The sequence below is a fragment of the Coturnix japonica genome, chromosome 1 (assembly GCF_001577835.2).
Source record: "Coturnix japonica isolate 7356 chromosome 1, Coturnix japonica 2.1, whole genome shotgun sequence".
NCBI lineage: Eukaryota > Metazoa > Chordata > Aves > Galliformes > Phasianidae > Coturnix > Coturnix japonica.
Window position 1 is genome coordinate 18,328,023 of NC_029516.1, and position 25,494 is coordinate 18,353,516.

At 39.9% G+C, this 25,494-nt stretch overlaps 1 protein-coding gene across 5 annotated transcripts in view; it reads right to left on the minus strand.

The window, feature by feature from the left end:
- Positions 1–25,494, minus strand: part of PLXNB2 (plexin B2) — a 249,814-nt gene that overhangs the window by 40,856 nt on the left and 183,464 nt on the right. For all 5 annotated transcript variants that reach the window (XM_015852624.2, XM_015852618.2, XM_015852631.2 and 2 more), the window contains 10 exons: positions 23,676–23,802; positions 21,763–21,913; positions 19,436–19,550; positions 18,777–18,879; positions 18,207–18,308; positions 13,947–14,039; positions 12,726–12,807; positions 8,235–8,407; positions 7,072–7,220; positions 3,445–3,553 (listed from right to left, as the gene is read on the minus strand). In XM_015852624.2, the coding sequence (XP_015708110.1) occupies positions 3,445–3,553; positions 7,072–7,220; positions 8,235–8,407; positions 12,726–12,807; positions 13,947–14,039; positions 18,207–18,308; positions 18,777–18,879; positions 19,436–19,550; positions 21,763–21,913; positions 23,676–23,802 (1,204 nt within the window). The remainder of the gene's footprint in view (positions 1–3,444; positions 3,554–7,071; positions 7,221–8,234; positions 8,408–12,725; positions 12,808–13,946; positions 14,040–18,206; positions 18,309–18,776; positions 18,880–19,435; positions 19,551–21,762; positions 21,914–23,675; positions 23,803–25,494) is intronic.

Genomic DNA, 25,494 nt, shown 5'->3' on the forward strand with positions numbered 1-25,494 from the left:
GGTTTACTAGCATCAATCATAATGGCAATGAGCCATGTAAACTGCCCTTCTCCCCCACACGTCAGTGCAAAACGGATGTGCCGTGGTGAAGACTTGTGGAGGAGAATTAAGGAGGGAGCTGAGCCTCCACTGGAGCCCTATGGCACTGCTGGCACCGTGGCAGTGAGAAATCCCCATCAGGAAGGGAACCAAAGGATGGATGAAGATAGGAGGAAAATACTGATTTGTAAGAATATTATGGTGGAAAAAAGTACCTTGTTAAATCTATCCTTTCCATCCAGATTCATATTGAAACTCCCAGTACAGTGAGCATTCATCTTCATGCTTGTTTTCAGATAACTCTAATTTGTTGCTCTTTCTTGCATTTATTTGAGCTTTCTGAAACCATGTAATCTTTTTAATCTACTTAGCTTAAAGCTCACAGAGCTGCTATTGCAAACAGGCACTCAAAAACCTGGAGCCAGCTGCAAGCTCTCATTCTGGTGGCTTGAGTTTGAAGATGAGATATTCTGGGAAGGAAGCACATTTGCAGGGTATCACTACTTTGGGTCATTTAGCTGGGAAAAACTTAACTTCTACCTTCAGTTCTGTTTCTCGCTGCCATCAATAAGCCAATCAGATGAACAAACAAAAAGCATGACTGGCCTTTAGCCATGGCACGGCACCTCCTGCATAGAGACCAGCCAAATTGTCAGAGGCACAGCAGAGCTGGATATTAAAATTTAGCATCATTTCATTTCAATTTCAATAAAAAGAGAATGGTTATTGCTGGATTCTGCTTATAGTGAAACAAACAATAAAAGGTCAATGGAGGAGGACGAGGTTCCCTGAATTTAATTTCACTGGAATGTCTGTGCTTGAACAGCACTCGGGATAGAAGAAATTGTGATGGGTAGGGGGTTATAAAACTTTCTCTCTCTGTTGTGCAGCAAAGATAGATAAGATGTTTACTATACAGCATAGACTTCTAAGGAACTAAGCACTTTAGTTCAGAAACTTTGGCTTTCTTTCTAACAGAACTGTTGACCCAACTAGAGGAAGTCTCACCTGCTGCTTGGCTCAGCACTGTGCTGGCAGAATGGAACAGAAGCACAGGTATAAGCCCCAGGTTGTGTTGACTGCAGGTTGTGCTGACTGCTGATGGTTGTCAGTCCAGCTTTAAAAACATATCTCATTCTTCTGTTTGGTCACTGACTACAACCAGATGAAGTAGTACCTGATAACTGATTATGAGCTCTTGCTAGCAGCCACCTGCAAGAGGTATGAACCCCAGCCTGTGGGCAGTATGATGGCACTTCTGCTCTTCAGAGACACCAGGCTGAGCAGCTCCTTGTCTCCTTAGGTTGCTTGTACACTTCTGTGTGGTGCTGCCACATGCTGCATTTCAAGTGGAAACAGATAAAGCTGAAGCTATTGTGCTGAGGGCGATCAAACCACACAGCAGAACCACTGGTATTTACCAGCAGTAGAGCAGCAGATAGAGTACCAAAGAAAGGGTACAGTACATAATAGGAGACATTTTAGAAAGGCTCTTGAAAAGTATTTTCTTTCTTTTCTATATATCAAATAGTGGAGTTTTTGTATAAAGCACAGCCTTTGTGTATCTCCTAAAACAAGCCACCAAAGAACTGCCTGAAAACAACAGTGAAACAAGAAGGAACTTTTCAAACAACAGCTGCCTAGGCTGGCTGTTCTGACCATCTGTTCTGATGCCAGAAGCGCTCATGTCACACTTGCAGAGGTGTGCATGAGTGTGACAGCCCTGCACTGATTTTAATACTACCACAGCTGGTTTCATTTTCCCATGGAACAAAAATAAAAATGAAACTGGGAACCATTTTCAGTAGTTGTAAGGCATGTACTGCTGAGCTTGATAATTCTGTATTCCTTGCCATTGCTTTCTATTCTGTAAAGAAAGCTCCCATGGAAAGATTTTTGAGGTAAATAAAGATTTTTTTTAACAGCAGCAAGTTTAGGTATCTGATATTTCAGTAACCTCAATCCGTTCTGAGACTGGCACATAGGAAGTCTTGGACTTTCAGATAAACATCCACCTGGATAATAGCAAATGTCACCTCACAGCTGCATTGAGCAGGGAACCCCACCAGAACAAGTTTCCACAGAGGTTTTCTAAGCCCACATAAAGGTTTCACGTTACATTTTAGTTCATTTTGTAACTTTGTGTGGTTTTCATGCAAACCATGAAATAATCTTTACATGCAGGAGAAGCATATGAGAATTGGTACAACACATATGCAGTGTAATGTCATAGCCTCTGTCCTAAAGATAATGAGAACACAAGCATGGGATGTGACGTTTCTGCACATTTCCTGCTCTCGTTAAGATAAATGAGATGACTGACAAAGGAAGACTTAATTATAACCTACATTTCCACAAAGAACAGAGGAGGGTTGTGACAGTAGAAGATCATTTTCAAGCAAAATGTGTGCTTTTGCAGAGATACCATGAGGGAGAGGAGATAATTGCCCCAAAATAATGGAAAAAACCACTTCTAGCCTCTTTTATGAAAACCAGAATATCCTCTTCTCACCTGAATGTCATTCCTGACTTATTCCACCTCTTACTGCTGACTCCCTTCCTTTCATTCTCACAAAGTACAAATTAATGAGACAGAAGTTAAAATATAGAAGATGATAAAGCTGTAACATGTCATTTATATTTTATAGATTTACAGATTTTATAGACATAATTTTAAATATCAAGATGAGAATAGAGATTAGTTAAACCTTTTGGCTATCACACGCTCTTAGAAATCTGGAAGACCTCACAGATACAGACAAAGCTACTTGCTGCTAAATCCACAGACGAGAACAGCAATAACCCATGGCCACTTTTAGGGTAAAGCAATTAAAGACATAAATTAAATTCTCCTTCACAGTGACACTGACAACAAAGCGAATATGTAATCTGACTCAATTCATGCTGTCTGTGTCTCTGCATGCCATATTTTGGAATGAAATAAATTATTAAAAAAAATTAATGCACTCATTCTTCATCTGCTGTGCATTAATTTCTACAATTAAGAATACTGGTAGCCAAAACACAGTGATTAAATATTGTACTGACCGTGTGCCTGAAGAATCTGATTTTTGCAGCACTGACTTGTTTTTATGCACTAGTGACACTCAAGAGATATCATGTCACTGCTGAATAAGTTGGCTGCAATTTCTTTTCCACCACATCTTTTCAACTTGACATTGCAAACATCATTCTATTGTAAGGCTCTTTTCTACTGATAAGAATAGGTTTCAATATACTTTCTGTATAAATAAATGCTGAGTTTATTGTTTTCTAACATGCTTGAGCTATAGTGCTGTTGATTAAATAAAGTTTGTAAGGCAAGCACAAGCGTTAAACAGGTAAACTTCAAATTTAAGCAATGCACAAAGTATAAAACAGATCAATGCAAAAATTTGCACTTACCTGGTATGTAAACTGCACGTCACTTGGTGATTTACCTAATTTTCCATTGATGTTAACTTCAATTTGACCTTGTTTAGGTACCTCCATTTCTCCAACTTGACACACAATCCTACCGAGAAACAGTAATTTAAGTTTATCTGATAGTAGTAACAGCTGCAGTACAATGCAAGGTACAATAATTAGCATACCTGCTGCCAGCAAAAGCACAAACTTGGCTTTATCCTGCATGAGGTACTTAAGCTCTGGCTCAGATTCCCACCACAACCACCCAGGAATATTTTAATCATATCTATATGAAGTAAAACTGAAACTTGAGCACTGCACATAGCAACTACTTAGCTGACTTCTTAGAAGATTCAAACAGTCCAGAAGTCAGGGGCAAAGCTGTCTGACCCTACACAAAGTTTTCATTTTATCTGGTGATAAAAAACCCAGTGACACCCCACATAGACCTTGATGCAAGAATCAGCTATCTTATAACATTGTGTATTGGAGCTGCTAATGCTTTTGTTGTGAGTCCTTCTATCTCCCAGCTTTAAGCTACTGCATTTTCACACCTACGATCAAAATCCCTTTAGAATTACTGTTCTCTGAAAATAAATCCTCAGATAACCCACGCAAAATCAGAGGTCAAGGAACAGTGGAGGAGAAAACATCCTGCATTAACCCTCACTGCTGCTGAGGGAGAGCTGCAATGTTTAGATTTCTCTTTCCAACAGGTGACATGCAGAACAAAAGCATGGAAATGCAACAAGGATTCAACGTGCTCAAAAACAGGACAAACGCTTAGTGGTGAGCTGATAATTCAGTTAGATAAGGATGTGCACAGTGTTTGCAGCCTGCGCCGGCAGTTTCACATGGGACACACCCTATAGGAATCACTGTTCATTTCCTTCATTCTTTCTCTACTTGGATTATTGCTCTTCTGCAAACACTGCACAACTGCTTAAAGAAAAAATAGAAAAGAAAACCACACCCCAACCCCCAAATTACTGAGTGCAATGTACTTAAATTAGGACGTATAATAAAAGGATTGTCATGTCCCCTTGTGGATCACTCCAGAATTTTCTGCCCAGTTACTGGCAAATGGACAAAATTCTCTAAATTCTTGCATGTCCTGGCATGTGTGTGATGGCCTGAGTCTGTTCCTCATCATTTCTACTGTATTCTTGGAAGTTGTATCTCTGTGTCAGGCAGAAACAGGAAACAGTGCCTTCGGAAGAATGTCTGCCATATGTCAAGCTAAGGAAAGCAGTCGGGTGCCGGGGGCTGGGGGTGAATGGGGAGCCAGCAATGGGACGATCAGGGATTTTAATTAAGCAAAGCTCCCTCCCACCCCAAGCTCTGGCATGGCCTCCCTCCCCCTGTTACAAATGGAAAGCTACAAAGGAGAAAGGACTTCTCTGGGCTGACAAAGAAATACAACAGCAGAGCCAGCGAGCAGCATCCAGTGCCTTAAAGCTTGCTACCTTCCTACCCATGGGAGGAACCAGCTCCTAAAAATGAATAGCTTTTTGCTGCAGGAAGGATGGAGAAGCAAGACATGGTGCTTCTTTTTCTTTTCTTTTTTCTTTTTAAATTAAGAATAAATAAAGTAATAATTAAACAAAAGAATAGACAAAGATTAAAATGCAAAATTATAGATATCCATTTAAACATTTTGAATAGCTTCTTTTTCAAGGCTTCCCTAATGGAGAACATCCTTCAAAACCTCCTAATTTGTTGGTAAATTACATTATGCGAGTTGCATTTGTTCTCGCCCATTACCACACTGGCTGAGCTTAGGAAACCAGTAATGTTGCTATGATACAAGGAACCAGTCATCTCAGTTTTGGCTCCTTTCCACATATTTAAAAATACCAAAAAGCTTTAGAGAACGCCAAGAGGCTGTGGAAATTCTTGTAAGGCTACATTGGGATTCAATGCAGCTTTTGCAAACAGAGGAAATAGGGAATGGGGAAAGATGGCTGAAAGGGAGTTTTGAGAGTTTCGTGGATAGTGATCCGTGTGTAAACGGGAGTGATGGTAACAGATTTGGGTATCAGGAGGAGATACAGAACTTTATAGATATTCTTAGGTCCTTGGGGCCTGGGAAGCTGCTCAATGCCTGATCTGCAAACTAAAGCCAAAGCTTTTTCAAAAGCTAAAAAGAAAAGAAAGAAAAGAAATTGAAATCTCTTAGGCATCTTCAATATCTCTTTCAAAACATGCCACAGAAATAGCAGAAAGTTATTGTACTACACTTCAAAATAATCAGAGGGAGAGAAAGCCAAGGTTTCAGTACTGAAAGTGAATGAAAGAAAAATCACACTACTTAAAATGTCATTACTAATAACATGAGGACTAGTCCAAAAGTAATGTCTGCTGTTTCATTATACTGGCTTGTGTCAGAACTGGATGTTGGTGGGATGGCAGTAGAGGCTGAACCTTCCCACCAATATCCCACTGCACGTTGTTGCCATGCGACAGATGGCAGCAGAGAGGCAGTCTGACAAATGGCGCCTGACATGGAAGTGTGTGTGAAGCAAAGGTGTGACACTGAATTCCTCCACGTAGAAAAAAACGGCACCTGTTGACATTCACTGCTGCTTGCTGGTTGTTTATGGAGACCAAACATTGGGTGTGAGCACAGTGAGGTGGTAAGTGGTGTATTTCAGCAGTGGTGACAACAACAGTGGGTCACCTCCACTGGTGCAGATTTTTACGAGTGCAGCATGCAGGCTTTTATTCACTGCTGGTGAAAATGCACAGCTAGTGGTGGTGACTGTGTTGGAAAACAGCGTTTTGTAGCTCAGAATCATCTCTATCAAGTAGTGTTATTGTGCTTTTTCTATCTGTTGTAGTTTCCATGGAAATAAATAGGAGGCTTTACTTTTGGAATGACCTACATATAACTACTGGAACTTTATGCTATGCGTTCAATCAGCTACTGTCAAAAGAGTATTTTCCTCTTGAAATTAGATGCTTGATATAATCTGCAGTATGCATCTAGACACCCAGAAGAACTTAAGTCACCTTGTTTTTACTTTTTGGCACTGCTTAAGAGTGTGACAAGTAATCTACAAAGCATCTCCAACCTGCTTAGGCAACTCCGCATCCATAGACTTGTTGGCTCTGTGATGAAACAGAGTCATCTAAAGTTAACCCAAACCTCAAGGCTCCCTCCCTGCCTCCAGGAGAGAACCTCTGTGGCTGGACTGTTGTAAAAAGAATTAATCTTCCTCTTGCTTTGCTGACTTTCCCATTGGCTGCTCTGTGGTTGAGATCTCCTTACAGTTTTAATGACTAGATACACACCTATCGTGCCTTTAATTTAAATGCTCATAAATAGTTTTGAGGCATCTGCAGCAATAGTTTATGAAAGCTTTCCAAACAAATTTAAAAAAGGCAATGAATCAGAAGCAGGAGGGTAACACGCTACCATCAATTTGTTGCTGTTCTGGAATCTGTAACAATTTTGAATAAAAACTTTGACATGTTAGTATGAAACATTGCACTTATACTGTACCAGTTCTTTCTTTTATTGGTAATTTCTAATAATCACAGTAATGTCTTTCTCTTGTGAGGATGCACAGGAGTTTGTGTTTAAATTTTTTGCCTAAAATGTGCAAAATATACAGTGATTACCTTGTGGAAACAGAGTAGAATTCCTCCTTGAAAATACATTCCTTGTCTGCCACCATTATATTTTTTACATCTTCTGCTTTTATTCCCAAATTAGATCCCATTATGGTCAAAAGAATTCCACCATTCAGTGGTCCAGTCTTTGGCTCGATCTGTGTTTACATGAGAGAAAGTAAATAAATAGATATATCAGTGACCCTAAGCATGTCTAAACACATGCAGGTGGCTGCTGCTGATTGCTGTCTAGTCCAGCTCCATTTTCCAATATTTCGTATTATTAAGACCGGATCCTTCCTCCATGGCCATCCCTTTGCACTCAGTGCATAAATGAAGTACCTGAAAAGGTACTTTTCAGTGTCTATAGCTGTTTCCAGATATTTTGTTCAAACTTGAACCTAACAAAAGCTTTGAAAAAACTATTATATACCAACATTATTAGTATTTAGTACTTAACCTGCAATCATGTATAAACAGCATCACTTTTATTTTTCTTCCCCGCTTGCATAATCTTTCTCAGGGAACCAGTATTATACAAATATTCTTCTCCATGCTTTTAGGATACCTGATTTCCTTGGCAGACTTCAAGTGTTTACCTGCCATTTCTTCTCAAATACAGCATCACAGCCAGTTTCATCCACTGTGCCACTACTCTGGCTGTACCCACACTGCACCCCCAGCTGCACAGCCCTGGGAGATTCTTCATGTCTCTGCCAGTGCAAGGCACAGTTTTCAGATTAAACTGAACAAAATATCCCCATTATGACTCAGCATCTGCCATAACACTATGGCATTTTATGATGGCTGGGATATATTTTTATCAAATAGTGTGTGTGGATTTCAATATACTGATGCCACTGTCATGGTCATTTAGATGCACTCGGTTGAAGTACTTAGAATGTTTTCTAGGCAACAATGCCCAGAAACACAGCATTTGGCTTGTAACTGAAAAAGCAACTGCTAGAAGTAAAGGAGAGCATATTGCTTCTTGTTTTGGTTGTTGGTTCACCAGGTGGAACAAAGTTCACTAAGGGCTGCACATCTGGACTCTCCAACTTCTCTCATTCAACTTCTACAGCCTCAGGATGCATCAGGTTTCAGTAAGAGTTTGCTTGGATGCTGATGAAAGACAATGTACTGGTAAGAAGGAAAATAAAAAGGAATCTTACACGAGTGATTTCTGGATGAGGACACGTGTTGGTGGGAGGAGCACGACACAGCTTCTCATACACACACTTGCTTGGCTTGCCATCCTCTTCACACCAGACACACTTGTAGTCTTCATGGGCAGCAAGGCACAAACTGCAATCACTTCGTCCATAGGAGCAATTGTACAGGGTCACTGAAAAAGAGATGGTAAATGCACTTAGACATTATCCTAAAAAGAATCCTATATACAAAGCCCCCCATTGCTCAGCTCAGTCCTGTGAAGAAGCTGCACACTGTGCACTTAACCCCTGAATGCTACTGGAAGAAAACCTTGTTTATTGCTGGACAGAAAACCTTCACAACTATCCATGTGCAGAGTACAAAATATATGATCAAGAAGAACTCAAACAGTTTTGGTTACTCAGTCTTTGTCAAAACAGTTAAGCACAAATTCTTTTCTTTGAGCATCCTCAGTGAACCCGGCTATAAGGCAGCTCAAAGACCAGCTCCAAAAGCAGGTCCTGCTGGAGCACCAGCTGCCAGAGGCTGAAGGCCACAAACTCCCATGGTGTCACTGGGACAGACACAGCTGGCATGGAACCCAGGCAGTTGTGTATTTATAAGACAAGATCCACCTTTGTTAGCTGTTTCCACGACACTTGGACCTTACCAATATCATCATGAAAACCCCAATGAAATATAAAGTCAACACTTATGAAACATTATCCTTTGTCCTAGTTATACCTCCCTTCTTCTCCATTCTCTTGCTTTTGTCTCCCCTTGCCTGGAGTTGCTACTCTGACATGTCTTATTTCTTCTGCAGTGGAGTTTAATCTCAGTTCTTCTGAACGAGGAGATCAGGTCCAACAGTCATGGACTGGTGAACCAAGCACCAGCTGCCCCAGACACACAGAGCTTATTTTGGCACCTGTCCATCTCTAGTATGATGCACAGTCACTGAACAAAATCAGTTTTTCCAAATGGATGCAAAGATTTGAGATGTAGCTGGTGGTTCAGCACCATAAGGAAAGCCTGGCTTTGCAAAAAAAAAAAAAACACTTGGAGACGCACTTGAGAGCTAGCCCAGAAGAAACAGACTGAAGAGATGCCACACATATCTCTGGGGAAAGCATGCATGTGGCAGAGATTATTCAGCGCATGAGAGCTGTGCTTCCCTGGGCAGGTGAGCTGGTTATCACAAAGAGGGGAGCTTCTTGATCCTTCCTTTTATGTTTTCCCTTCATCCCTGCTTATCCCATCCCTGCTCGTCCCTACCCTTTGGCTGTCCTATTTTTCTGGCCATGCAGCCTCACCCTCTGTCACCAAGGCTCTGGCACCTGTTGAGTCTTTTTGTAAATCAGCTTAACCTAGAAGAGGAGCAGAAAACTATCCAGGTTTCCTCCTGTGCTCTTTCAAGTGTTAAATGTGTGCACAGATGGGAGTGGGGAGTACATGACAGAGAATTAGCATCTCCCCCTCCCAATGGCCATTAGCTGTTTAAGCTCATTAAGTCTCAAGAAATGGTACCCTTAGTGACACTGTTTTTTTCCCCAGGGAGATGCACCCTTAAAGATGCAGTAAACAAACCGACGTACATAGAGGAGACCAGTGGGCAAGAGTGCCTGGGATAATCACTTGGAGATTGCATGTGGTAAAAGCCTTCAGAGATGTCCATTTAAAGAAGACTTCTACTCTCAGAGTAGCAGGACTCCAGAAAGGACACCAACAAACCCACCCTTTAGTCACTAATTTTTCAATGCATTTGATGTCCTCCCAGATAACAGCAGAAGCAGCAGCAGCTTTTAACATCTAATATCAAGAGGCTGCCATGTCAGATTCCTACTGAAATGAAAAAGTAAAATGAGAACACTGGTTTTCCTTTATTTTCCAGCAGTGTCCTCATTCCCACTGCCAGGTCTGAACAATTATTACAGATATCTAAAATATCACTGTTGTCTCTATACTATTTGTATGAGAGCATATAATTTCATAAGGGCAAATTTTCTCTAAATGCTGCATATTTAAAAAAAAACAAAACAAAACAAATCTGTGTTCACTTTCACAGCTATAGTCTCTATTAGAATAGCACATCTTTATTCTTTCCATTACAATGAAGAGTTAGTGCAACAATGAAGGCTTCTTTTAACCCTTCTTATATCTAATCAGCATATTCACTTGATATCAAGCAGCTCTGCCAGGATGCACTCAGACGAGACATCCTTGGAGGTGTTTGCAAAGACTTTGATGTTAGTAACAGTGAATTGATGGGGAAGAGGATGCATTTGATTCAGCTCCTCTCTTGAATTTACAAGGAAGGGTTGAGCACAAAGTAGGAGCAGCACCATTTGCTTCAAATGTTGAGTGCATCAGTGTGGAATCACTGAGTTAATAAATACAAGCCAGTTAAGAATTTTTAATGATTAGTGTTAACTCCTCATTCTGCAGGTTGGATGTGAAGGAAGTGAAGGGGAAAAGCACCAGACTGACAGCTCTACTATGCTGACTGTGTGCTGCTGACAGAAGAAAAAGCACAGTCAGTAGCAAGGAAGAGTTTCCTCATGGCCAGCCACTAGCTCGCTTCCTTCATGCAGCCCTCAGAAAGGCTACTACAGCATAGGAACCTGAGCAACTAATACTGTTAAACAAACCTTCTCTTCTTCCCTATGCCTTCCTAAACCCCACACTACCCACCCACACCAACATAAGGCCACCTGGCAGAGCAGGGCAGTACGCCTACAGCACCACTTTGTTGTGTTTCTTTGGCCGGAGAGAGATTTTTGCCCCATCCCCCTGTAAACAATGTTAGCGCTGCAGTGTCTTGACATCCCTCACATCCCATTGCATAAATGCATCCAAGAAAGCTATGGCCTTAAAGCATTAAACACTCCCCTTGTTCACTGATCAGCTCATTAAATGTACCAGCAGCAAGCCACTCATTAGATTCAGACTCTTATCCATCACCTTGAGATACCAGCTGTGAAATCATTGATAAAAAGGACAAAGGATAAAAGGACTATATTGGATTTCGTACTGTTCAGCACCCCTGACGGCACAAGATGTAAAAGCGCTGTCGTAACTTAGTATTCGCTAAGTGTCATACAAAGGAAGGTTCTTTGACTGGCAGGTTCAAAGGTGCTTCTCAGCAGCAATCATATACCCTAAGTCAATTCTTTTCAAGATGCATAAAAAATACGATGCTCTGGATTTCATCGGGCAAGGAAATTTTAAAGCAAGAGAGAATTTGGGTACAAAAATCTTTTATAATAAAATGAGATGAGACATTTGTTGATAATTTTTCAATTCCTCTCTTGCAAGGATTCTGTATTTTGATTTGAATGATACCCTTTCTTTAATAACTGAGCTACTGCCTTTATTCTGTGGTTTTGTTTTTCTTTTTTTCCCAGGCTGGGAAAAAGATGTTGGGAACACTTGGTCAAAATTCTGCAATTTTAAACACCACAGCCTTTAGAATGGAAATGAAGACACCGAGACTGCAGTGCAACCTCCCCATAATGTTCATGCCAGGTTTTCTTTTAAGTGCTTTCATCACTGCACACAAAGCCATAGGGAAAATCTGAAAACATATTTCTGTGCTGCCAGTGTGACAGGGGGATCAATTTAAGTATTGTTCAGATGGAAAAATAAGGTCTTCAGATGTAATCTGTAGGGAAAATTACTTGGGGGTAGTATTAGTTTTCTCGATGTTGACTCTTCACACAAGTAGTAATAAGATTGCTGCCTTGCTGTTTTTCCAAGATCATGCCCTAATACGTTGGTCCAAAGACATGCCAGGCAGGTCCCAGTTTCCAGGTATAGCTCCACTGATTTTAATGGAGCATTCTCACCTCGGCTCCAGACTAAACCCACAGACATAATTACTGTAGGTTGAAAGAAGTAAAAATAAAATAATAAGCAATTTATATCAGAGATCAAGTCTTTATTTGTGCGATATACTCAATATATTTTTGTTGTAGTTGTTGCCATAGAAATAAATGAATAATGTAATGAGATGGAAGCACACGGAGTGTTTATGCATCTTTCTGACTGCCAGCAGACACAAAGGCTGCTGAGTCTGATGCTCAGGAGCTGAGATAGCTGTAAGTGCAGACTTCAGGTGAAGTCCAGATGAGTGGCCGTAAGGAAAATTACCCCTCTGTTAATGGGGGGAGAAAATTCATTGCAGCTTTTGCAGGCTGGGGGAGCAAAATGGCCTTTTGAAAAACAAACCACTAAAGTACGCTTGAAGTGTGAAGTTTTGCTTAGGATTGCCTTTCAGAGCAACTTCAAACTTCAGAATCCCAGCAACATCTTTAAAATAGCCTTTAAATATAAAACATTGATATTTAATTCATGAGCTTAGTATTAATTACTTCTGATCTGTCAGATTTGATTATTTCACCAAAGCCAATAAAAACTGGAAGTGTAACATTCTTATCCACAAATCCTAAAACTACAACGAGTTTCCTGTTTACTCTAATTACCCACCCCTTACCCCCATATTTTGTACTTACCCATCAGTTTGCTGTCAATCTTAACCTTGTCTGTTCTTATGGATAATTTAAGTTTTAAGGTTTCATTTGCACTATAGGAGAACTGAAAAAGATGATATTATGGAGATTTAATTTTGCAAGGCAAATTTCATACCCTTCTGTGATGCTTAATAGTCAGAGCTGCGAAGGTTTTAGAAGCTACCCAAAACCATATGGTCTTTTTTTTCCACCTTGGCCCAATATATTTATAGAAAAATGTTTTCATGAACCTAATCCTTCATGTTCAGAATTTTCAAGTACCAAGGGAGAGCAATTTCTGAATGCCTACTTTTCATTAATTTAATTTACGTTGGGTTATAAGTATCCAAGCAGCGAGGGTACTGTTCGGTGTCAGTAAATATAGCTGTGGACCCTGCTGAGTTCTCCCTTCCCACACCATCTGGTCCCATTATTTCTGTGGCCACGGCAGGCTTGCACCACACAGAGAGGAACCCTCTTGCATCTTTTGCAGTGCAGCCCCCTCATTATAGCCAAGGCACACAGTTTACATGCTCCAAGACACGGGCTTCTGCTGAGGCTGAAAGACAGCAGCAATAACAACAGGTGGGAGAGAAAAACAGCAAAGAAAATATAATGACTTCATAAAGGAAATTATTTGTGCTTGACTCAAATGCTGCATAAATGTTAATTAGCTCTCTAAACCACACTCTTAGCAAGCTAATAGGGTTAAAGCCAGCATAACTGGTGAGTTTAGCTTTGAACTCAGTAGACTTTTTTTAAATACTATTTTCTTTCTCTGTAAAATGGACCAGAGAGAAAGATCCACAGACATTAAGTAAGCCAAACAACAGCATACTGTTACCATTTCCATTTTACAGATGTAAAATCTGTGCTATGAAGAAGATAACTGGGAGACCTCTGTAATTCTCATCTTTTATCATGATAGTTTCACCTGATTGCATTAAAAGTGGAGAATAAAAGAGTAATTCATCCAGGGGTGATACAATGAACCCATTGATTCAGAAATATAGCAAAATGATCCAGGACTTTAATGGGAGACCCCGGGAACTCTGAGCCAAAGCTCCTGCTTTTGGCTGCTACTACCAAAGGAGAATCTCCACCACAGGTGACTTTCTTTTCCAAGGGAAGCCAGTGCAGCATACTTCAAGACACACATGTACACTGAAATAGGACAACGAAAACAGCATATACTTGGTAGGCAAACCATGTTTCTGCATTTACCTCTTTACTCGTGAATGAAAATCTTCCTTCATCTGCTGCCTCAACAGGAGCTTCAAATTCAAACTGGCTGTTTCCAACCACAAATTTTTCATCCTGTGGAAGAGAGAAGCTCAGCTTTCAGTTTTTACAGCTTCACCAAGGGCAGTAACCAGGCAATATATTGTCCAGCACTGGAAGTAATAAGATCAGATGGAGAAAGCTACCCAGTTAAAGTCATCACCTGAAAGCCAAGCTAGTGAAAAGTCCAGCCAGTGCAATCTGCTGCCTCCTGCACCCCTCCAGCATTCCCTTAAGGTGCAAGCATGGAGAGGTTCAAATAAAGCAACAACATATCTAGCACTTGGTTTCAGAGAGCGTGAAGGAAAAGCCGAGACACATGAAAGCTGGATGGTTTCACACATCAGATGTGTCATTAGTGGAGCTGCTTGAGTTCTGCCCTTTAAGGTTTTCTCTGTGGGATTACAGGCAGAGTGGGAAGGCAAGAATTAGACAGCAAATGGGAACAAACATCCCTCAGACTTTGCTGGCTTTGTTTTTCCTGCTTCACCAAGACTCCAGCTGTGTTTTCACAAGACAGTCTTTGATGGTAGCACCAGTTTAAGGGTATTCCTGTCTCCTACAAGCTTTCTTCTCTCCATCTCGTAGCTCAGAAAAGCCACAGATTCCTGCCCCTAGGCTGCAGCACCTGAGCAGCACTGGCACAACTCTCAGCATTGCTGTTCTCAAGAAAGGGACTGAGCCAACTAAAAAGCAAATCATGGCACTGTTCCTGTGCTGGGTCAGCCTCCCATCCTGGCCCACAGCACAGCTGCCTGTATAGCTTTGCCAGAAGAACCAGATTAAGAAACAAATGGAAAGGATGTTTTTAGAAAGTATTGGTGAAGACTAACAGAGGCCACAAGAATACAAGACCACCTTCATCTCTAATGCTTTTTAGGCCCCACTTTCAGTAACTCGCATCTCAGAGTACTTAGAAGAAATACTCAGTAACTTGATCTCTCTTTCTTGCTCTGAGGTTTACTAAGTATACTACTTCTGTCATCAAAATCTTGTATGTGAGGATAATAAATAAATCTTTAATGCTGCCATCACTGGCAGCTCACAGGTCAGGTTTATCTAAGTAATGCAGTGGAAGCCCCTCTTATTGCCCCTTTGCTGTGACAGGTTGGGCAGTGGACACGAGCCCACCAAGGATTGGGGCTGAGGAGAAGCATGTTCTCAGCTAGGCAAAGGGCCTGGCTCCAGACTCTCAAAGGTTTATATATAGAGGGATGCAGACCTTTTACTTCTTCCTTCTCAGAACCTGCATACAGAAAAGAAGCTGCTGAGCTCACAAAGATCTTTTCTGCAATATTTGGAGCCCATTCTGTTTCACATCCTCCAAGTGTTAAATCACCTTACACATCTCTTTTTTGAAGAATGATGCCTCACTGTCCCTGTTTTACATTTCAAAAGTGGTCAAATTCTGCTGCTGCTCCTGTGGAAGCTTTCCTGCGTGTTTAACAGGCTGTTCTCAGAGAGGAGGGGGACCTCGGTGTGCATGATGGCTGCCACCTGGAGAGAACAGAAATCAGGCTGCCATGCTGGGCTCTACAGCAGATGGCCCAGAGCTCTACTCAGCAGCCTGGGTGTAGGAGAGAGAATGTAGCAAACACTAAGAAGCGATCTATACATCAAACACTCATGACAAAGACAAATCCAAATGGGAAGTTACTTATAATGAAAATCTTTGGGAGGCCAATAAGGTTATCTTGGTGCTGATACATCTGTCTCTCCTACCATGACAGCCTTCCATGGATTCAGCTGGAGAATGTCTCTTAGAAGTTGCATGCTGATCAGTGTTAAACTTCCCTTCAGTGCCATTCTCAGCCACTTGCTCTGAATGCAGCAGTTCCCAAGAGAAAAAGGACAGCTTGGGTTTACTTCTGCTTCCTACTGCAATTCTTTTATAGGAAGCAGGGTCAGAAAAATAGTCAGTAGCTTCTCATCTTATAGTCTACTTCCTTCCAGCAAAGGCTCTCACAAGATTTATTTATTGTAGTATAAGTGTTCACAAGTTAAGAGGATTATACAAAAACTGTAAACTTATTCTTCTACCCTGACCTTAACCACCAATCTGCATTTATGAAGATGCTGCCTAGTGAACTTGGTCATTATCAGTGTAATAACATACTGTGGCTGTGCATGCTTTTTTAAACAAAGTACAGATTAAACTAAGATAACAGAGATAATAGTTCAAAGTAACAACAGAACATTTATTTTTGCTGATCACCTTCTAAGCAACAATGTAGGCAAATAAAATATGAAAAAAAAAAAAAAGGATATATGCCAATGTTCTAATCAATAAAGTCCTTAAATGCACTCATGGCTGCGTGACTGCCACCTCCAAACACACTGTAATGTCCAGGACATCCTATGACAGAATACTTTAATGTGCGAAGCCACATTCTAATATGCACTTGGGCTGAGGGCCAATCCCTAAGAGATTTGCCCATATGTTTCTCCTGACCCACCCTGTCTTCCATGAGAATGTTACCCCATGTTGAATGTAGGTTATGCCATTACTCAAAATAACTTCCATTTATCAAACTTACTGCTTCAGGTAATATGGTTGCATAGGAACAAGTGCATCCATGATTACAAATATTTCACTTATTTGTATATTTTCACATGTTCTTAGAGCTCTGTGCATACAGATATAAAGCTCTGTGTGTGCCTGTTCAATTTCTGGCACTGAAGGAATTACAATTCTGCTGTAAAAATACACCTCTGTACAGGGACACGTGAGCTACTCCCATGACAGAGAAGATGTTTTCACTAGTCTCTCAGCTAAGAAAAACTACTCTAACATCACTTGATATGCATTTTTCTCCAGTGTCTCTCCAAACTAGGGCCTATACATTCATCTGACTTAGAGAAACTTGAATTTCACACAAGGCTTTCCGGATCCCAGTTAAATAAATGCATGCTGGTCTGTTCTGTAGGTAAACTGTTAAATATTGTTACATTATGACAAAGCATTCAAAAACACTGTGTGGGTTTGGCTTTGTTAAACGTAATTGATACCGCTGGAAAAAAAAGGGAGGAGGCATTTTTTTTCTTTTCTCTACTAGCATTAGTTCAGAAAGACTGAGGTGTTTATTCACACAATGATAAACAAGGTGAATGAGATTAGCATAGTAGGTTCCTTCTGCTGTATCTCATCCTTGGAGGAAAAGAGTCCTCTAAAAGGTAAATCTGGCACATCTAGATTATGATATGATATTGATATGATTGTAGCATTCATGGTTTGCCTTCTAACTTTCTCTGACCACACTTGTATTACTGTTATACTCCTTTTTTCCTTCTGTTTATCTTTTTCCTTCTTTTGGTAGGCATAGCAGAGGTGATGGAAGGATATTGTAAGCTATTCATTACTTAAATTTGGCAAGGCAAAAAGAAAAAACCTCAAAACAACATGAGTCTTCTTTAGTTGAACGATGGCTGGTGGTTTAAGTAATTGATACAATGCAGCATGTCTACCATTAATTGCATTTAAACAGAGAAACGAACAGCAGAAACTAAGAACAATACCTAAGCTATCATCTAAAGAAGTTTTTTAAGCTTTCCTTTTATCAGACAAACACTAAGTTCTATGCATTCTACATACCCAGGTGATAAAACAATTAAAGTCTGAGTCAAACTAGCTGCTTGGCTTTGCAATTGTCTGTCCAAGAAAGAGAAATCTTTGCTACATCTGGGACAATGCCTGCTTTTTTGGTTTGATGGTTAAAAAATAATAACAAAAGATGTTTTCCTCCAAACTAAAAATCACACAGTTTCTGAGTTGTTTTTTTGTTTGTTTGTCTGAAAAGTGAAAAGAGAATTAAGCAAACCATACAGCGCTATTTTAGAATACCAAAAAGCAAGTATTTAATTAGAAAGCGAGATGAAAAAAAGCAGACTTCCTAAAATTCCTCTCCTTTCATTAGCTGAAAAATAATTCTCAAGTTGTTTCAGGAGGTCTACTTTATGTGGAATTTTAAAATAAAATTCATCTGCCTGTTAATGATATTTTGTCTTGCTGTGATTTTGTCCTTGTGGTCACTCCACATTTAGAGACTGTAACCAACATTACTTCAAATTTAATGTGTAGCTCTTCTTTAACAGGAATTATGAGCAAGAACACCCAGAAAAGCAGAGCCCGATGCCTGAAGAGTGGGTGTGGCTGGAATTAAAGTGGAATAAAAATGACAGCCAGCTTTGAATTAATCCGCTTACCTGATAATAAGCTAGATGTCTTCCCTCAAAATGCACTGTTGTTCGGTACTCCATAGGTATTATTGATGGGTTAGGGTTTAGAAACTGTGGGCATTCTTCTTCCTGGGGAGATAAACATTTTATCCATTATTCAAAACAAAAGTCTTATCACAACAAGCTCCGGTGGCCTTCGGACAATGGGATGATTGTTCTAAATAACTTTGTGCTTAAAATACAGTGACAGGTTTGATTACACCCTTTCAAATTAGACATGCTAAAAATGACTACGGCATATGTCAAAACCGTGGGTGATTATCTTTCCCAGCCTTGAAATCTTGTTCCTCCCATTGAAGCAAAGTAAAAGGAACAAAAATATCCTTTCAGGAGTTATTCAGTCACACTGCCCCTCCTCAATCACACCCTTAAATTCCCACCCCCACACTGTCACTAAAAAAAAAAGCTTTACACTTCTGGAGTTAACTTTAGACTCACTTTAAGATCCCTAATTCAGCCAATGGATATGAGAGAAAAAGCAAGGAATATATTCAAGTTTTCTAATAAAAACCTGATAATTTTATTTTTAAACATTACCATATTTTGTTTGATCACATCCAGTGCTGAAGAAGACTCTTCACAGATATGCTTCTTCCAGTCCCACTGGCAATTCCATCTATTGCTTGCACAAGAATAGCACCTACAAATATAACATGATAGTCATGACAAACTGTCAAGTTTCTTCCCCCACTGACAAAAAAAGTAAATTAAATTCCATCTTTATTCATGGAGAGTAGATCAATCTGCTACAGTGTCCTTGCTATATTAAGCTGAAAAATTCATAGTAAGAACAGTTTGAGAGCCCAGAAAGCTTTTATTTATTTATTTATTTATCTAACTAAACCCTCATATACTGAGTTAAAAACGTGGAGTTTGAGTTGTGCCTGTCCTGGGGCAGTAACACCTTAAGTGGGGAAGATGACGGGGGCAGAGTCAAGTTGACCATTACATTTGAATGTACCATAACCCAAAGCTCCAGTCTAACATTTGTGGCAATCCACAGAGCTCACCTGCAAGTACAATAGCAATGACCAAAAATAGCAGCCCAGTGAACTGGCCTTTAATTGGAAACCTCATTAAAGTGTAAGATTAAGAGGTTGGATACTGAAAATTCCAAGTGCCAAGGACTTAATTAGTAACCTGAAGCACGATGCCACAGGATCTAAACATCTCAGTTAGAAATCTGAAATACTTACGGCTGGTTTTCATACAGATTCATTGCTTCTTCACAGTCATAAAAAGGGTAAGTATGTGATGCAAAAAATATCTTGTTCTCTCCAAAGGTTAACTGTAATGGAACTGAAACGTGATCTATTGCAAAAGAAAAAGGAAAAATAAAGTTATCTAAGTGGTTGTTGAATTCTTTAGCTCTTGAGCAGAATGATACAGTAATACTTTTATTATTGTACTGTACAGGCAAATATTTAACTATACAGTTGACGCTTTGGGTCTCATGACCTGTTATATATGAGTTTTGCTTTGTCTTTTGAAACTCTACAATTTTTTGAGCAAATGGTTTTCAGAAGAAAAGCAGAGATAAGTTAAATGGAAAAAGTAAAATTACAGAATAGCTCTGCTTTATGGAAGTGTTTCTCAGTGTTGCTGTCACCACACTAGAATTTTAGAGTCTAAAAGACTAAGAAAAAAATGAATAAAAAGGTAATTGAACACAGATGAAAACTGGCATGAGAACAGTCATTTAAAATCAAACATTATCTTAAATACGAATTTGTCTTCATGTAAAATTACTTGTTTCATTTGCGGATTAAAACTGTCATTGTCATGTGAATTAAAACAAGTGGTCTTTGTGGTTAATGCTCAACAATGCCCTCAACACAAAGCTACCATAGGCACTTGTGATCTCAGTTTGCTGTACAAGATTTCCCCACAAATGTACTTCTCATCTGGATCATTACTGAGCTAAGAGAATAAAATTTATCTTTAGAAACTGGTGCTTTCCATGGCGAAGCTGCTTAAAATGCCTTTTGCAGAAATCATTAAGCCCTTGTGACAAGTTATTTCACAAGCTATTGGGCAATTTCAAACTCTGCTTTCCTTGAACAGGTTCTTGAAAGACCATGAGCAGCATTACTGGAAGTCAGCTTTGCCTGCACTGGGTCCCATCAAATATTTCAGACTGGTAGAAATGCCAGAGGATTTTCTAAAGCATCATTCCTTTCTAGAAATATCCCATTCCCTTGGAAATAGGACACTGCTACAGTAACCGGGGCCATTCCAAACTCAATAGGGTTTCTAAATAGTAAGTGGATGGCTCTGGACTTTCTGTCTCCTACTGGCAGGAAACAATGCCTGTGTTAACAACTGCCTGCCTTCTGCAAAGTGTCTGCCAAGCTTCTGAACATCTTGATATTATTTTTGAATATCCTTTCAGATTGGTCACTATGGGAAAATCTCAGGGAAGTGTATTATTTCTAGGCGACTTGGTTACTCTCATGCCATTCCAGACAGGCTTCTAGGCTTACATTTTATGCTGGAAGATGTCAAGCTGTCATATTTATCAACTCGGTCTCTTTATGCCCTACTTTTCAAAATATTTAGGGAATGTGAATTGGCCCTAAATAAAGCAGTCCTGTTTTAACACTTCACATAATCTGATACCTCGACATACCCCAGCTATTTAAAAACTTGAGAGATTTTAACATCATTACATTTTGCGCAGCTAAAACCGGATTTTGACCAGCTTCAGCTTGAAGAGAATTTAAGCTTGTCTTAAAATGTGCTTCCAAGTACCACTCTTGGTAAATTCTGATACATATGAGAAGGTAATCCTGAGGGGTACCTCTATACAAACTGCAAGAATACTTTTTTAGTTATTTAAATTTGATCAGTTAACAATGAAGGCTGTGTTGTCAGTTGTATTCTATGCATTTATGTATCAGTATGTATGAACTTAAGGCTCAAAAAAAGCACTACTTAGGAAATAGCACAAGAATTATGTTTGGCAAAAGACTGTAAGAGTATAATCAGTGTTTCAGAACAGTGGTACAGCCTTTAAGAATATGACCATATATTTTTCCACTGGTCTTATTACTGCAAAAGCTGGAGGGGACACAGTGGAAGGGACAGAAGGCTTTATGATGGAAAGGACAACCTTCTGACATGGACCAGAAAACAAGTTAATGAAATATAGTTGAGTATAGCAAAACTAAAACAACACATCTTCATACCATACTGCTCTTCTGGCCTCATATCTCAGTTCAATTACAGTAAGATTAGAATAGCTGAATTTTGCTTGTTAGGGACACAGAGTCCCTCTGCTCCTAGTAGAAACACTGGGAATGGCACAGCTGGAAAAAAACAGCTACAGAAAAATTTTGAGTAAAACTTTCTCTTTTTTAAACTAATGTTCGAATGGACAAAGATCAACAATAGACTAATTGAGCCAAGGGACTGGAAGAGGAAAAAAAAAATGTGTGTTCAGTTTGTATCAAAGGATCACATTAGAAGCAGTGATTTATGTTCTTTCCTTTCTTATGCCCGGCAGGTAGCAATATTTCTTTACCTTGACCTTTCGGTGTTGGAGGAATCATATCAGGTGGGTCACAGATAATAACTCCTTCATTTAATTGAGCACGATGGCTTGTTTCACCAAAGGTACACCAAAGCTTGTCGCTGGTGCTCAAAGTTGGCAATGGACTTACTGTCAGTTTCACCTGCAAACAAAGTTTTCAACAGGTAAAATATTTGAAAGGAAGTAAGTAAGCTCTGCAAGGTTTATGGGCACAGAATTTTCAGCTGCCTTTTTTTTCCAGCTGAGGCTGATAATTTGGCTGGTACCACAGTAAGTGGTTCTCCTTTGCATCTGCTATTATTTTCTTCTTATCTTCTACCACTTTTCCAGATAGGTTTATGCTGAATAAAAATGGTAAAGAAAACTCCTCCCCTGTCAGTGCACTAGATCAAAACAAAAATGTCTGTATGGACACAGGCCCAGCCTTTTATTCTTGTACTCAGCATCCAGTTCAGTAAACAGAGTAGTTAAAACTGAAGTCTTGATGAACTTAATTAAAATTACATTAACCTTAGGTATTATTAGCCAGCAAAAGAACCAAGGCTGGATGGGCTGGAAAAGCTGGAGTTTGAAAGGGCTGAGCAGATAAAAATGGCTTTCTCAAGACTCAATGTACATGTAAAAAAAACCCAAACCCTGACACCTATCATTACTACTGAAAAAGAATTTCTGGGAGAGTGCTGGTGAGATCTTAATGTTCTCAAACAAATTATCAATAGAGCATGCGTGTAAGAAACTAAAGGAAAAATAGAGAGGGAAAACTTAGCAAGGCAGGAGGAAGGAGGAAGAAGAAATGAGATTTTGGATGCTGCCTTTGATTCAGTGTTCCAGGTGTGTTAATTCTACAGTTTAGGTTTTTTGACATTTTGTGTTCCCAATAGAAATGAAGATGGTTCCTTTCCCACTGAAACTGGTCCACTGTGTTATAAGCTGCAATATTTTTTGGTAAGTAAGGTAAATATGAGGAGAAGGTGACAGTGGCAGTATTGCAGGTTGTATGCAGATGCTCATTTGAAGTTGGCTTTGTTTTTGTTGGTTAGATATTTTGGCCTGATATTCTGATATGAGGCACATAACAACACAAGTTAACAAGATCTGAACCAAGAGAAGGTGTGGATTTTAACCAGGCTATGTGCATTCTACTAACATTTTTACTCAATGTAGAGACAACTTTAACACAATGCTGCTTACATCACTTAGGAATAAAATTAAACTAACCCAAAGTGAAGTCTCTTTCTTTCCGATTAAGAGGGATCAAAAGCCATTTAGTAACTCCACTCAAAATTAACCCGATTTTACTTGCTGATCACCAACAGTACATCCTCAGTCTTCACTGGCATGCTGCATTTGAAATCAAAGCAAGCTATGATATACTGGTCACACTCTAAATACTACATTTTGTGGCCACGTAGTAGTTTTGCATGCTGAATTTAACTTCTCCATGTATGCAGACAAATTTTGCTGTGTAAGTAAATCTACTGCTGATTTTAAAGAAACAGTTTATGCCTTCACTACTTACTCAAGTTTATGCTCAAGTAAGCTGAAAGAGGATGCAAGGGCAACATGAAATCTCCCCTATCAATTATCTTTTATGGGCTATACAATATTGTGCAACACTTTCATAATATTCAGATAGCTCTAAGTGCTTTGTCATCCACAATAATGCATCATCGTGGTTTATAGAGAAGGTTAAAAGGAGCATTTCTTAGAAGAAAACATTAACTACAGCCTGCAAGAAGAACAGGCAAGAAAAGATCACTGTAAGAAGTCTGAAAGGTCGAGATACCCCAAACACCTTATACTTCTTGCTATCACCATGCCCAAAATAAAACAGACATTAATTTGCTTGGTAGTCACATCAATGTCCCTTAAGAACATTTAGGGAAAGCATTTTCTTGTCATACCTTAGCAGGGGCTCTACGACTCATGTTTTGAGGGTCTGCACTGATGATAGTCATACATGTGCCACTTGGACTCCAGAGCCAGTCGTTCTCCTTATCAGCCATTTCACAGTCTGCCCTCTTTGTGCATCTGACAAAACGGGAACAAAACACCAAGTAAAGCAATATTATAGCTGGACTCTGCTTTCTCTGAACTAAGCAACAATTCAGGGACTAGAGACTGAAATTGCAGTACAAGATATCTGGAAATTTGCTTTAATTTTGACTACTCAGGTTGCTACCAGAGAACTATTAAATAAATAAGTGATGGAGTGAATATTGACCATGTTCAAGATATGAAAAGCAAGTAGGGAGACAACATACATACGCTGCACAGTGTGTAGGATTACATCACTCAGACATATGAACACCTAATATTTAACAGCATCAAAAAGAGAACGGAGCCATTGCCCCATTTCCTGAAAGTAGTCTGATTAATCTTCATTTTAACATGTACCAAAGTCCTGGAGGAGTGGGCACAACCTTTCTGTAAGTCAAGTTGATGACACCCATGTGCTGGCAGCAATAAGACACCTGTCTCATGAGGGCAGAAATGTGATACAGCAGTGCTGCCTGGGGCGCACAGGAAAGCTCCTGTGAAATCTCAGCACAAGGGAATGCTGCTTTCATGGTGAAGGGCTTCATTAACTCCTGCCACTGTTTAAGATCCCTCCCTGTGAGGACGCTCTTACCATTGCAGGAAGATATCAGTGGCTGTGCAGCCTCACCAAAAATCCTGGGAGAATTTCTCAGCTCCCCTATAGGAAGGATGTAAAGCAGAGGTGCTGCAGGACAGAATCTGCATATGTGGCTACAGAAGCTTGTCAGAGCGTGTGCTGGGGGACAGTTTCATGCATATTCTTTTCATCCTGTGCAAGGCTTGTGAGAAAACTCTGTAATATCTCTGGCTGTTGTAACAAAAGTCTATTAACTCATCAGGGGCCTTAGCACAGTACAGTTGCTGAACAGTTCTGCCAGCACTACCCTAAGGATATCATTTACATACAAAGGCTACATTCATATAACACGTCCCTAAACACACAATTAAGCGCTGCATGTGAAGATGAGACAGAACTTGGTGCAGGTGAGAAAAACAGTAGAAATCACGTGCTTGTATTTCTATTGGGAGAAATACTACCAAATGCAAAAATTCACATTTGCTTGTTCTCAGAGATCATTAATACTTCAAGTTATTGAGGTCAGTGGTTGTATCAGAAACCTGAAGGGAAATCTAGGGGAAATTGCCTCCTGTATGATATATGACACGGCCTTCAACTCTGAGTAGCCAGGAGGAGTTTGAGTTGCATGTTCCAAATCCCCAGGTTTCATCCACTGGAGCTGAAGTCTGGTCTTGAAGAGTTATTACAGAATATTGCATAAATATGTACAAACACATAAGTTTCTCTGCAGTGCTCCACATTATGCTGCACAACAGCCTGTTAGGTACCTTAATGTGAGAGTTCACATTTTCAGGCAGGAAGCTGGAAGCCTGAAATTCATCTGCATGCTATAATTAAATAGCCCCTTTGTTCCAACAGCAAGTACTTAGAACCATGAATTCCCAACTGCTCATGCCAAGGGGTTAATTAACTTAGTAGTCAAAAAGAGAGCTGTAAGACTGCACTTGTCTCTCACCACTCCAATCAATGCACAATGTAAAGAAGAGACATCCAGAATTGTTCTAGTTTGCATATGTTTGAATATTAATTCAGATAACCTCTGCAGACAAGTCAGCCAAAGGCCAGCTTCTGCTCTCATGCAATGAGGTGAGAGCCCGGTGTAG